Below are 14,771 nucleotides of genomic sequence, written 5' to 3'. Positions count from 1 at the left end.
AATTATCAGGGATGAGTCATCTCACTGGCTAACATCATTTTCCAAGTTACAGTTTGCTAAACTACCTCTTCCAACACTCTTTCCTCCAAGGAACAGGTGCAGAAATGCCCAGCTTCCTAGGCTGAAGCATTCATGGTTGAAGAGTTTGATTTCCTGCTGGTGTGGGTAGCTGAGCTCAAACGGCTATGTATCCATGTATCTATCGCAGTCTCTACACCAATGTAGCATGCATTGCTGTTCAGTTCTACTTTACTTAAAGTGTGAAATAGCCAAGTATACAACGAAAAGAACAGAATAATTATGTAAGTTATAACACCGAGAGAAAAGCTGCACGTCATACAGACACAGACACGGGGCAGCGCTCTGATCGCTAGGGAGCTACACATTGGAAATCCAATCTCCGGCTGCCTCGGTGCTTAAGAGGCTTGAACCATCCCTGACTTTCTTAACACAATCTTCCCAGGGATGGTTTTGTGGGGGGCGGGGAGAGGCTGATGTTACTTTAATCACATAAAAAGTTTCTCAGGCACTTTTTGTTTTTTTAAATGTCAATCAGGAAAGACCTGTAATTGTTTTTTTACGTATGGAGTGAATCCTTCCCACCCCCCCCCCCCCCACCAACACCCCATTTTACGTCTTCTTAGCCAGCCCTGACCTCTCCATCTATTCCCAGGGAAAATCACTCAGGGGCAGAGTAAGCACAGACTATTCAGAAAATGTTCCAATGTAACATTTTTTGTTGTTTATTTTTAGTCTCTAGTAAAAAGAAATTTTTCTGTTTTACTAATGGATAGTAAGTTATATTCCTTTCCCAGGCAGAGTAAAATTATTCTGTTCTTTGGTTTCAAGGACACTTAAAGAGAATACAACATAGGTTTTAAATTTTCTTCATAAACCTCTATGGTCAACCTAAAACTAATTCTGAGGGCTACAGAATCCAGAACAGTTGAAGAAGAACAAGTTGGAAAAAATCAAAATCCTTAAGGTCTTTCTGAAAAAGAGGAGAAAATTCAGAGCAAGGGAGGGGCCAGTATAGGGATGGGGAGCTGAGAAAAGAGACCTGAGCAGCCAGAGTCAGCATGAAGACACTAATTATCATAGCAGGGGGAAAAAAAATAAAATATCTTGAAAGCTGTGCTTTAAAATGTTGTCAAAGGAGTTTGTTGAATAAGGAAGAAAATTGCAACTACAGTGTTCTTTTTAATATACATATTTAATGATAGACCACTGTGATTTATGGGGAAGAAGATGAAGTCAGCAGAGGTAAGTGTATCCCTAGATGGGTCCCCTCCTCTCTCCCCCCCCCACCCTCTCCCCACCAGGCTTCCAGAATTAGAACCTGTCCAATCAGATTAGAGTGGTTTATACGTATCTGTATGAATAAGTGTGTATACATATACACATATATACGCACACAGGTATATAAAACAGCAAGTATTTGTGTCAAAAGTGGAATCTTACGGTCATTCTTGTACCCGAATTAATAGCACCCCCACAAGGAAGATTTTTGTACACTGAGAATTAGTCAGCCTTCTTCATTCTTATTTTAATAGCTTTTTTAAATATGAGAGATAAAGACATGGGGTTTGATGACATCTTGTTTGTGATTGTCAACTCACCTCACAACCAGTGGCATAGGTATCGTTCTGCATACGAAAAAAGAAAAGTGAAATTACTTAAAATCCTTAAGGCTGTAAATAATTGTAATGACACTTCGTTATATATTTCTTTCAAATTAACTTCTTGCCCCACCATTGACAAATAACCAATAAAAACAATCAAAATCAAAGAGCCCAGAGCTGGGCCTTCTGCCCAGGCACGCCACTGTATGAACAGCTATAAAAATAATGTTTGCAGGGCGCCTGGGTGGCTCCATTGGTTAAGCCACAGACTCTTGATTTCGGCTCAGGTCGTGATCACAGGGTCGTGAGATGGAGCCCCACGTCGGGCTCTGCACCGAGCTGGAGACTGCATAAATATTCCCTCTCGACTTCTCCCTCTCTCCCTCCCCATTCACGTGCTCGCTCTCTCTATCTCTCTCTCTCCCTCAAAAAAAAAAAAGAAAGAAAGAGAGAAAGAAATTACGTTTGCCTCACTGGAAAAATGGTGCAGTTTGATGCCTGCTAGAAAATCCCAGGCAACTAAGAGGTAATCTGTGGACCGGGTTAGAGAATGAAGAGGCGTGGACAGGTGCCCCGTGCAGACAGAACCTGACATGACAACCACCAATAGCTCTGCTAGCAAAGGCCCGTAGGTTCCCCTGCCCAGACCGGCTGCTCTGGTACCCACTCTATGGCCTGGACTGTCGCCGGCAACACACGGTACCTCCCATCCATTCACTTGGCAAGTGCTGTCTCAGCACCTGCTACATGCCTCTCCCCTGTTGTGTGACATGGACACAGTGTGAACAGGGAGAGAGACCCGCGCTGATTGGCTTACAGATCGGAGCAAAAGACAGCAAATGATGATTGCCACTGAACTTTGTAAAAAGTGGCACCAAAGAAAGGGAAAAGTATTTTTTAAAAATGTGTAACGGTTCCCAAATGCAGACAGCTCCTGCTCCACTGTTTTCTGTCTCTGGGGCACATAACCACAAACGTGAGAGTAAGCCTAAGCCTGTCAGAGAGGCCAGAGCACAGACCATATAAGCAAAGCTCTGAGCACCATTTGGAAGGAGAAGTTAATGTCCTTATTTCAATCTCAATGATATAGTTTCACTCATTAATAGAAAACAATATTAGGATTACCCCAAATTACCATGATTCAACCTGGGTCCTGAACAACCTGAACAAAGGAACCCATGTTTAGATGACGAAATTCTTGTTCATTAGATCAGGATAATTACAGTGTATCAGGCATTATCCTGAAGAGGGAAATTCTATTATTATCCTAATTTATTGGGGAGGAAAGTAAAGTACCAAGAAGTTAAGTACCTTAACCAGTTACACACTAAGTGGCATTTAATTAAAAATTAAAAATGAAGTATTTGGGGATGTATTTTCTACACAGAGTGGAGTAAACATAGTGGTTTGTGACCTCTGGATTAGATTGCTGCCATGTTCCCTGCACAGACACTTCGAACGTGATCTAGGGCCTTGCTATCCAAAGTGTCCCCAGGGACTACAAGCATCACATCACCTGGGAGCTTGTTACAAGTACAGAATCTCATGTCCTGCCCTAGGCTTTCAGAATCAGAATCTGCATTTTAACAAGATCCTTAGATAATTGTACTTTCACATTTGAGATGTACAAGACTCAGAGATTTGACAAGCACCTGACTTTCTACTCAAAGGCCATTATAGATGGAGCAATTGAGCACCCCTGGGTTCCACAGTTTGCGTTAACCTCCCTGGGTCTCCGGTTGCATTAATTTATCTCAATTTTTCTGCATTATTATGTACCACTCAGGCTATCACACTTTTCCTTTAGAGTCACGCAAACTCCTTGAAAGTCAGTGCAAATTCCAATGGGAATCCTCTTAGATAACTTTTCTCTTGAAGGAAATATTAGTATCAAAACAGAAACATAATTAATACTTACACACTTTAAAGCACAGTTTTCCTGATCTACAGAGTTCCAAAAATGACATCCTTGGATGCACTGCAAGAGAGACATTAAGAGACAATGGTGACAGGAGAAGGGTGATTTTTCTTGCCACCTGAGTAGTGCAACCTAGTACCAAAATGTATCTATGCAGGAATCTGTGGCCCAGCAGGATCAGGACCCGGGGAATTCTATAGAGCTCTGCTGTCTCCAGAGGGAGCGGGGCTTGGCGTGACTCACTGCAGGGCAGCGGGTTGCTGAGTGGAGGCGGGGTGGGCAGGCCTAGAACCAGGAGATCACCCAACCTTCGGGGAGCACCCCATCCCCTGGGTGGCTGGCAGCAGGTAAGGTCCCGCACACCGTGGCATCGAGCATGTCGTGGGTCCTGGCCATGTCCTTACACAACAAGCAAAACTCAAACCTGGGGACTCAACCGAAGGCAGCGTACCAAACCCTAAATGGGTCCCCAGTCTGGGAAGTGCGTTCATGTTTATATTTGGAGTCACTACACTCCTGTTGAATAAATGGATACAGGTGCAGAAAAGTAATAAAACCATAAACGCCATTGTTAGAAGAAACACTGGAAACCATCTCATCCAGCCCTCTCAGATAACACGTAATAAAAGTAAGTCTCAGAAATATTAAGTAATTTGCCCCAAGTAGAATCAAAATCATGGAGCTGGATTAGTCCTGTGTTCTTTCCACTTCAGCACAAGGTGCCTGAGTTCATTTTTGAATATTCTGTAATTCAAACTTCTCCCTATTTTCCATTGAACTTCCTCCATCAAGGACAAATAAATGAGACTTTACTTGGGAATTATTCTTACTGTAATAAAACCTGACCATTGTCCCATTTTTATCAATACAAACACTATAAACTTCCTGACAATGGAAGTGATTACTCACCGGTTCACTCAGGTTATATGGCGCGCCAATGTCAAGCTGCCGGCCCTGAAGTGAAGAAGGAGATCGTAAACGCCAGCTATCGATACCACAGTCAGAGAGACTACCACACCTTTTCTAAAAAAGCTTCCTGGAATAGTGTCGCCTCTTCCGTGTTTTCTAACTATGTAGTACGATGTTTTAAAGTCATTAAATCAGTCATGAAATCTGGTAAAATGCCAATGCAAATTATAAGATGGAATGCCTAAGAATTCTGCAGAAACGATCAAGGCAAGAGGGGGGCTGTAAGGAGTGGTTAAGGGCAACAGACAGATTCTCACACGGTATGAAATAAGCCTGTGACTTTAGTCAATTCATCAAGTCAAAGGACTCGGGGGTTAAAGATGAATTATGGTCAGGTTTTTTTTTAAGCAGTCTTACTAAGAATAGTGGAAAAAAATACAAATTCAGAATTTTACATATAGTAAAACATCAGATTACTCTGGGTTTCTTTCTCATATTTTCACAAATTTTAAGAACTTTTTGTGCTGGGAGAAAATAAAAGAAATAGGAGCTCGGGATGGAGGCAGGGGGGTGGGGGTTGGAATCTACAAATTGTTCATCCTCTCCCTGGTCATTACGTGAGTAGAGTCCTTGATAAACAGAAAAGCTAATAAAGGATGACAATATTGGGCCTACAATGATCAGCCATGTGCCTGAATAGTGTTACATGGATATGATCTAATTGTCAGCCTGCCTCACTTGACTTAGAATTATGAGCAGTGGATAACTAAGTGAATACTCCTATACCTCCAATTGGTACTGCTCAGAATCTCCCCTGAAAAGTTGATGGATTTGAACCATTGAATTGAAGAGAAGATTAATCCAGCAAGAAGCATGCCATCTGACCTTGGCTGACCCAGCGCTATAAGCAAGATGTGTTCCAGGAGATGATAGAAAATCCAAAGGAACACTGGAGGTGTTTTTTTGGTTTTGTTTTGTTGAGATTTATTTATTTATTTGAGAGAGAGGGTGCGTGCACATGCAAGTGGGGGGAGGGGGGCAAGGGGCAGAGGGAAAGAATCTTGAAACACACTCCCCTCCCAGAGGGGAGCCGGGCACAGGGCGTATGGCTGGATCCCACGACACATGAGATCATGACACTTAATATCAGGACCTGAGCCGAAACCAAGGGCCGGACTCTCAACAGACTGAGACATCCAGGCACCCCCCCACCGCAGGTGGTTTAAGCATCTCTTGTGGACTTCTGAATAGCCCGCGCTTTTCAGAGGGAAGAGATCGGTTTATCACTAAGTTCACTGAGCATTCTCTCCCCTTCCAGGTAAGCACCATTCATTTTGCCCTTCACTCTATCCTTAGTATCTAGAACAGTCCGGAGGGGATAAGAGGTCTTCAGTAAATACATACGGAAAGAATAAACCCATGAACTCAAGATGGCCTATTATATAGGAATGGTCCAGAAGTCTCATCTCTTGGAAACCTCATCCAGTAGCCTGGCATTGTGGGGGTTCACTTAAGAAGTAATCAGAGTTGCCTTTTCCCCTCCCATTTGATGTGTGAATGAAGATTCTTCCGACCTCCATTCCCTACCCACTTATATTTGTAGAGAAAGGAGAAGGATGCTTAATATATTTTGTCTCTAGATAATAAGCACTTAGAGAGTAAGAACTATATCTTTTAGATTAATTTTGCAGCCATGGGCATAACTGTGCTTTGTTTCCATGATTTCGTTCAAAAAGAAGCTTTTGATTCCCCTTTATGTGATTGACCCACAATCATATATAATCAAGTCTAAGAGTGAATTTGCAATTAAATTTTTTCAGGTCCCTTCAAAAACCTGTTAGCTCATAAAAACAAAAGGGTGGTTGCTGGGTAGTTTCTGCATTCCATTTTAAACAGTAGGCCAGCAGAGATGCTCCTTGGTGACCATAAGGTCACATTGTAACAGTATTGAGTCCTTTCATTGGCAGCTCTCAAGATTACATTGAACAGGCTGAAGGGAGAGCCACCACGTGGCCTTGGGCAAGGCAGCCTCATGGTCTACGGGGTTCTGATGAAGCAGATTTTGTCAACCCCTGTCGTCATCATTATCACAGCTACTGTTCATTGAATGGTTCCTATGTTCCAGCCACATTACAAGGTGTTTTACTCTAAATCTCATTCAACCTCTCAACAGCCCTTGTAGGTGTGTATTATTACTAACTCCACTGCACAGCCGAGGCACAGGGAGGTTTAGTGAATTGTTCAAAAGTTCAAATGTAAAGGAGGCTGAGAGGTGCCTCCAGAGCCTGTGCTCTTACCCAAAGCACGATGCCTCCTGTAATCTGCACCAAATCCCCAGTCCTCAGTTTGCAGTTAGGATCCCCGCCAGTTTACCTTAGCTCTGCCTCCTCCAATGATCTGCTGAAAACACACAATCCCAACCCTGGATCTTACATCTTCTTAACCCATACCTCCCTCTTGGCACAAGCTTGTCTCTCCCGCCCCCCTCAGCCACAACGAATTTCATTCCTTTACTTCCTACCCTGATAAATGAAATAGAGCAGAATGGTCTGCCTGTTAGTCCCATTTAGGACACTTGCTCCTGATGTGACATTTCCCAAGTTAGCTGTGCTGTCTAAGTATTCTCATCTGACACATAAGTAAGATAATATTTAGTGCATAAAGTTCTGTGAGGATTCAGTTAAATAATGTATTATTATAGTGCAGTGCCAGGCCCTGGGAAATCTATTAGTAATATTATGTGTGAATAGATTTTCCAGGCATATCTCTGGTGAGTTATGCAAGAATCTCTTCAGATACATTTCTTGATGTGCATGAGAGTGCTGGTTTATCCCGTCTTTGCCAACTATGAATGTTTTTATCTTTGCCAATTTGATGAGAGAAAAGTTGGGTCATTCTGCAATCCTGTGCTTGCTGTGAGGCTGTGCCCTGGTCACGTACGTTAGCCATTTCTGTTTCTTCTTTTTTGAAGTAGGTCTTCATGTTCTAAACTTATTTTAAATCATTTTTTTATATATAAGTGGTGGTAAAATTCTGTCCATCATATGTAATACTTTTTCCATTTTTTTGGCTTTGTTTTTCTTGTACTCTGCTTATTGTCAAATAGTTTAAGCTTCTAAGTAGTTAAATTATTAGTAATTTCTTGTAGGGATTCTGTATTTTGAAGCAGGCTTCATAAGGCATTGCCACTCCAAGACTGTAGAAAGAGTCACCCCTAATTTGCAAAAAGAACTATTGGGACTTCAGCAAGATAAAAAGCTTTTGCACAGCAAAGGAAACAAAACCAAAAGACAATGGGCAGAATGGAAAAAGATATTTTCAAATGTCTTATCAGATTAAGGGCTAGTATCCAAAATCTATAAAGAACTTATCAAACTCAACAGCCAAAGAACAAATAATCCAATCAAGAAGTGGGCAGAAGACATGAACAGACATTTCTCCAAAGAAGACATCCAAATGGCCAACAGACACATGAAAATGTGCTCAACATCACTCGGCACCAGGAAAATACAAACCAAAACCACAATGAGATACCACCTCACACTGGTCAGAATGGCTAAAATTAACAAGTCAGGAAACGACAGATGTTGGCGAGGATGCAGAGAAAGGGGAATCCTCTTACACTGGTGGTAGGAGTGCAAGCTGATGCAGCCATTTTGGAAGCATGGAGTTTCCTCAAAAAGTTAAAAATAGAGCTACCCTATGACCCAGCAATTGCACTACTAGGTATTTACCCAAAGGATACAAACATAGTGATTTGAAGGTGCACCTGCATCCCAATATTTATAGCAGCAATGTCCACAGTAGCCAAACTATGGAAAGAGCCCAAATGACCATCGACAGATGAATGCATAAAGAAGATGTGGTGTATACATACAATGGAATATTACACAGCCATCAAAAAAATGAAATCTTGCCATTTGCAATGACATGGATAGAACTAGCAGGTATTATGCTAAGCGAAATAAGTCAATCAGAGAAAAACAGTTATCATATGATCTCGTGATATGTAGAATTTAAGAAACAAGACAGAGGATCTTAGGGGAAGAGAGGGAAAAATGAAATAAGATGAAACCAGAGAGGGAGACAAACCATAAGAGACTCTTAATCTTAGGAAACAAACTGAGGGTTGCTGGAGGGAGGGGGGTGGGGAGATGGGGTGGTTGGGTGAGGAACATTGGGGAGGGTATGTGTTGTGGTGAGCTCTGTGTGTTATGTAAGACTGATGAATCACAGACTTATACCCCTGAAACAAAAAAAATACATTATATGTTAACTAAAAAAGAAAAGAAATATTCACCCATAATTTATTCTAATATATTTATGGGGTGAAGTCTTGTTTCGTTTTGTTTCTGTTATCTGTCTGTTTTTATTTAAATCATAGTATTTTTTAATAACTCCTGGAATCTATTTGAATCTGGTAGTATTATAAGGAGATAGGTTTTTAAAAATTTGCCTAAACTTTTTTTAAAGACTTTATTTTTGGGGTGCCTGGGTGGCTCAGTTGGTTAAGTGTCTTGGTTTTGGCTCAGGTCATGATCTGAGGGTCATGAGATTGAGCTCTGCACTGGGCTCCATGCTCAGCTCTCGCTCTCTCTCTCTCTCTCAAATAAATAAATAAAATCTTAAAAAAAAAAACAAAAAAAGACTTCATTTTCTTAGAGAAGTTTTAGATTTACAGTGTAATTGAGATTAAGGTACAGAGATTTCCTAAATACCTCTGTCTCCCACATACCCATAGCCTCTCTCATTATCCGCATCACTCACCAGAATAGTAGTTGTTACAAAGGATAAATCAACATGGACACGATAATAATCCCCAAAGCCTGTAGTTTACCTTAGGGCTCACTCTCGGAGTTGTACGTTTGGACAAATGGGTTTGGACAAATGTACCCATCATGATATCATACAGAGTATTTTCACTGTTTCTACCAATCCTCTGTGCTCTCTCTATTCATCTCCCCACCACATACAAACCCACTCCTGGCAAACACTGATCTTTTCGTTTTCTCCATAGTTTTGCCTTTCCTAAAATGTCATATGGTTGGAATCATCCAGTATGCAGTCTTTTCAGATTGGCTTCGTTCACTTAGCATATGCCTTTAAGGTTCACGCCATGTCTTTTCATAGCCTGAAAGCTCATTTCTTTGCAGCTCTGACTATTTCATTGTCTGGATGTGCCACAATTCACTTATCCATTCACCTACTAAAGGAAGGCGTTGTCTTTTCATTCTAAATGAAGAGCCCCACTTCGGTTTGAACTGCCGTCTTTATCATACTCCATACTCCCTTACGTGCATGGTTTAACTCCCAGACTGTATTCTGTTATACTGATGTGCCCATTCCTTTTCTTTTAATATTTTATTTATTTATTTATTTGAAAGAGAGAGACAGAGATAGTAAGAGGGAGCATGAGCGGGGAGGAGAGGAAGAAACAGGCTCCCCGCTGAGCAAGGAGCCTGGCGGGGGCTCCATCCCAGGACCCAAGGATCATGACCTGAGCCAAAGGCAGACGCTTAACCAACTGAGCCACCCGGGCGCCCCTCATGTGCCCATTCCTATACTAATACAAACTGTGCTAATTTCTGGATATTTTATGACATTTTTGGGTTCTGGTTTTGTTCTATCATCTTGCTATAAACGTATATATTGATATACAAGAAAGGTATTGAGGTTTGTACTTTTTCTTAACAGGAGAACCTCTGGAACTCGTTTCTAATAGTCTTGCATTGAATTGAATTGATACTTCTAACAGAGCATTTCTCAACGCTAGTTCCTCAGTTGTTGGGACTTACTCGAAAAAAAAAAGGTTTTGTTGCCAAACAGATCAGAAAATTATGATTAAGCAAAGCCATGAATATGCTGTTGTGCCCTGTGACTCCACACAAAGCTGGCAAGAAGCAGTTCCATAAAAGGAAAAAAAAAGAAGCATTTCTATAAACTATTTGACCATGAATCGCTTTTGTTTCTTTTTCATGAAAGATGCCACAATACTAGCGTCCCGAAGAACATTCGTTATTGTTTGTTCTCCGCAACACCGGCACATATAACTCAAAAATACCAAGTCAGTTAGTGCCTTCAACTAATACCTACAGATCCCTCAACTGATGTAAACTACTTGTGCTCAGCAGAGAACCGTGATTTGTGCACATTGGGACAACAATTCTGAACATTCCTTTGTGTCAGACTCTTTGTATTTCTTTTTAAAAAGCAAAGATGGCCCAGCATCAAGAACCACCCCGTGAAATCAAAGATGACCTTCACAGCGAACGTCCAGGCTACAAAGAACGGCACACACAAAAAATGCAAACAGCATCATAAACTTAAGCACTTTACGCATCCTTTCCCTTGATCCACAGCTGTGTTCACTGTTCCTTCACCTAGCTCTCGTCCCTCCAGACCCCGCGTGGGAGGCCCAGATGGAGAACAGTGATTACAGGCACTGGGCCACGTCTCTGGCCGTGACCACCGCCTCGGCTGTGCCCGCGTCTGTAGGTGGCGAGCGGAAGGCGGTGCAACGAAGGAACAAACCGTGTACTCCTACTGCCTGAAACCCGGGAGCCCGCACACAGATAACAGGAGACTAAACCCAACTAAAAAATGAAACAAAGTAAAACAAATAAAATGGAGACTACAGTAATGGAAACAACCAACATCAGTTTTGACAGTAGGGGGAAATTAACAAATTATGGTGGTGCGTTTATAGGATGGAAATATTCTAAATATACTGAAGATCCTGTTTCCATAAAAACGTCAGGGCAGAGGAAAAACTTACAACGTCATGTTAAGTGAAAAAGACGGGTGCACAACTGTATGTAAAATTATATACATATTTGAAGAGAAAGTGCTTTTTTCTTTATTTTTCTCTACTTCTCTACCTTATAAATCTTTTACAGTGAATATATGTTCTTACTATAATCAGGGAAAACTTTTAAATTATTGAATAAGGAATACATTTAGTAGTCTTATTTTTCCATGTTTAAGTTTGGATGACGACTGTAGAATCCTCACACCTACAATTCCACATTAAGAGCAATGAGGTCTTCAATGGGGATTTACAGAAAATACCAAACTTTTTTGAAAAGCACTTTACCTGTAGAAACCTTAGGTAGTGTGTTAATCTTTGGTTTAAATAAAGCCAGAAGAGTGTAACACAGATAATTATCTTTTTTATCTACCATAGACTTCCGCCTCCAATGCTTAAGCGTAACAATGAGTACTGTATTTGGTACTTCTATTATTCTAAAAAGTAGGACTCTAAGTAGTGGAACATGTAAGCTATCATGCTATTCCCTTTGTCTCTAGATAAGAAGAGTGCATCTTTCCCTGGCTAGAATGTATTTGGTTTTTACAGTTGATTCAGTGGCTGTTTGAGGCACAATCAAGTCACAGTAACTGAAAGATATGAAACAATTTTTATGGGAAGGATATCCAAAAAAAAATCTCACTACTGAAAAAATTACCAATGCACAGGCAGAAGTAAAGGAACTTAAAAACAATTCTCGCTTTCCAGATAGATGGCTGTTCTATATGGCATCTGTACCTGCTTCCTTGGGTATCCACCTCCCGATACAACCATCCATCCACAATATAAATTCTACTGCTGTCTGCAACTGGTAGGCATTGCCCTGTGGCCGAACCTATTTCTTGCTTCAAGACAAATATAAATGGTTTTGAAATAAATGAGTTTAAATAAACATTTTTAAAGCATGTAAAATTTACCCCATGTAAGCTTCTTTAATGCAATTCTTATGCCCCCTCACACACACACACACACACACACACACACACACACACACACAATCAATGAACAGATAAAGAAATAAAACAGCCCTCCCCTACCTTCTGTAATTAAAAACGTTCCTAACATTTTTTGGAAAAAAAAAAAATCTTTCTTGCCTTGCTACCACTCCTCATGAGAAAATCATTCCCTCATTTATAACAAGCTGAATTCTACATGTTCCAGTTCCGACAAAGACAAATACGAGACCAGCAAACTTACCAGGTTAGTTACACATGACTTTAGGCAGCCGTTTAAAACTGTGCACTGTACCACAGAAATCCATGTGCAGCCAAGAGTCGCAACACGGACGAGTTTCAGAATCAGCCAGCAAATGTTCTTCATCCCTTCACCGATGGCGATTTTTAGATGACTGTTCTCATTTTCTCCATCCCACTATATCAATTCTTTAAGTTTCTGTTGAAAGAGTGGCTGGTGGAGTTGGGAGGGGGGTTTGACATGTTAGAGATTCTTTGCCTTTTTAAAATAATATTTAGACCATTTAGTAGAGACCTTCGAATCCTAGATAGCATGTAATAGTCCCCTAAGAGCTATTTCATAATTGAGTTTCCTTTTACTCTCATAAAGAAAGGCACCCCCTGTCCAAAGGTTAGATCTTAGCAGTGCACTTCGCATGGGAAGGAAACAACGTAGAAGATGCAAACTGCATTTCAGCCAGCATGTGACACTTGCACCGTCTGGAGCTGGAGCCTTTCGGATCATCCACTGCTTCACTCCTCTGAGCTTGGTTCAGCTATGCGGGAAACTGGGTTTTTGACCATCTCTGCTTCAGCAAACAGTGGCACCATTATAATGAAGAACTATCAGAAAATCAGAGTCAAACGATGCTGCAGAGGGGAAAAACAGAACCCTTTGAGACCCAGTACATATTTCAAAATTAAAAAGCAAACAAAGCTGAAATTAATAGACAAATACTCTGAGGGTGAGTTAAAGACAAGGAAGTTTGTTAGAGTACTTGGAGAACTTCACTACATATTAACCAAAATACTGCCTTATCAAGTCTATTGAGACAGAGCTGAAACTAGCCACCGCGGACCTCAGATATGTACAAGTGTAGCTGTCTTGAAAAGGAAATATTGTACAAATTTCAGTTAGCCTTGCATCAAGATTAAGTTAAGAATTTGAAATCTGCAAGGTACAGAAGTGAGTCATTCTGGAGAGCTACTTTTTAGATGGCTGAGGATTAACTCTTTCAGGCCAGATAGTTTTGTGTTGGTGTCCTTTTTTATGATTTAAGCATTAAAGAAACTTCATGTCTTCTTAAATAAATTATACTAATGTAACTTCAGCTTTTCTTATTGGCATGAGGTTCTCATTGTGAGCAATACAGGCATAGGGTTTTTTCTGTTTGTTTTTTCAAGCTGAACATCTTTGAGCAAATGTTGACAAAACCGGCGTACAACATAAAGACAAATGGTACTGACTCTAGAATTGACTCCTAAAACTTGGTTTCATGGAAAACTTCCCCATTGTCCACCAGATCTTTTTCATTTTCTCTATTTTTAAGATCGTAGATTAAAGAATATACAACTGTCCGATTTCTTGGTCAGAGGAATATGGCCATTTTTCTACAAAATATACATTTAAATCAGAAAACAAATGACCTTGCCTAAGGAATTTCCTCATTCCAATGAAATTTCTCTCCTTCACTGTGCTATCAATATCTTTTGCCTTATGAGCACAAATAATGTTTATGACTTTTACTTCGCTAACAAAATAGACCACTAAATACTTTCTTGATGTAGCTTTATTGGTGGAATGTGAAAAAGAAATATCCTTCCAATTTCAAGATTTTGTGCTTCTTCTGTTTTCTGGAATTTAACTGGCACATAGTTGCACTCGTGGAAAATGGCCTGTGTTCAAAGATATTTGTTATGGAATAACTTATATCAAAAGATTGGAAACAACCTAATAGTCCAATAATATAATACTGGATCAATCAATTCACGTATCTCGTCCAGGTGATTTCTTCACATGGGCTTGTTTGGACTTCCTCCCAGCATGACGGTCTACAGGCAACTGGAGAGCTTACGTGGTGGCTTAGAGCTTTGGTGGAAGTGTTCAGGGTTAAGCTGCATTGTCTTTTATGATTCAGCTTGAGAAATCGTAGTTACTTTTGCTGCATTTTTATGGGTTGCCAGAGAGTCACAGAACTGCCCGGATTAGAGGAGAGGGAAATAGGCCCCACCTCTTGGTGTGAAAACAGCAAGCTTTGAGAGGAACAGGTAGGATGGAAGATTGTTGCACTACCTTTGGAAAATACAATCTGCCAGCAAAGAGGCAGTTAGCATTCGCCTGGTTCTCAGAGGCAGAAATTGTATTATTATTTTTTTTAAGTAACCTCTACCTCTAATATGGGGCTGGAACTCATGACCCCAAGATCAAGAGTCACATGCTCTACCCACTAAGCCAGTCAGGCACCCCTGAAAGGCAGAAATCTTAGTTACCACAGTTTAGTTCAGTAACACTGGTCCTCAAACCACCTAAACTTCAGTTACCACAATATATCAACTGTGAGGAA

At 40.7% G+C, this 14,771-nt stretch overlaps 1 protein-coding gene across 1 annotated transcript in view; it reads right to left on the bottom strand.

Moving 5' to 3' along the window:
- The window catches only part of ROS1 (ROS proto-oncogene 1, receptor tyrosine kinase), a 118,502-nt gene extending 105,432 nt beyond the window's left edge, over positions 1–13,070 (bottom strand). The window contains exons 1-4 of the mRNA XM_057311122.1: positions 12,452–13,070; positions 4,450–4,494; positions 3,541–3,600; positions 1,620–1,646 (exon numbers count right to left, since the gene is read on the bottom strand). Of these exons, the coding sequence (XP_057167105.1) occupies positions 1,620–1,646; positions 3,541–3,600; positions 4,450–4,494; positions 12,452–12,574 (255 nt within the window). The 5' untranslated portion in view covers positions 12,575–13,070. The remainder of the gene's footprint in view (positions 1–1,619; positions 1,647–3,540; positions 3,601–4,449; positions 4,495–12,451) is intronic.
- Between the last annotated feature and the right edge of the window lie 1,701 nt (positions 13,071–14,771).

Source organism: Ursus arctos, unplaced genomic scaffold, assembly GCF_023065955.2.
Source record: "Ursus arctos isolate Adak ecotype North America unplaced genomic scaffold, UrsArc2.0 scaffold_13, whole genome shotgun sequence".
Lineage (NCBI taxonomy): Eukaryota > Metazoa > Chordata > Mammalia > Carnivora > Ursidae > Ursus > Ursus arctos.
Note: the sequence above shows the minus strand (reverse complement) of the source record. Positions and strands in the feature narration are given on the sequence as shown.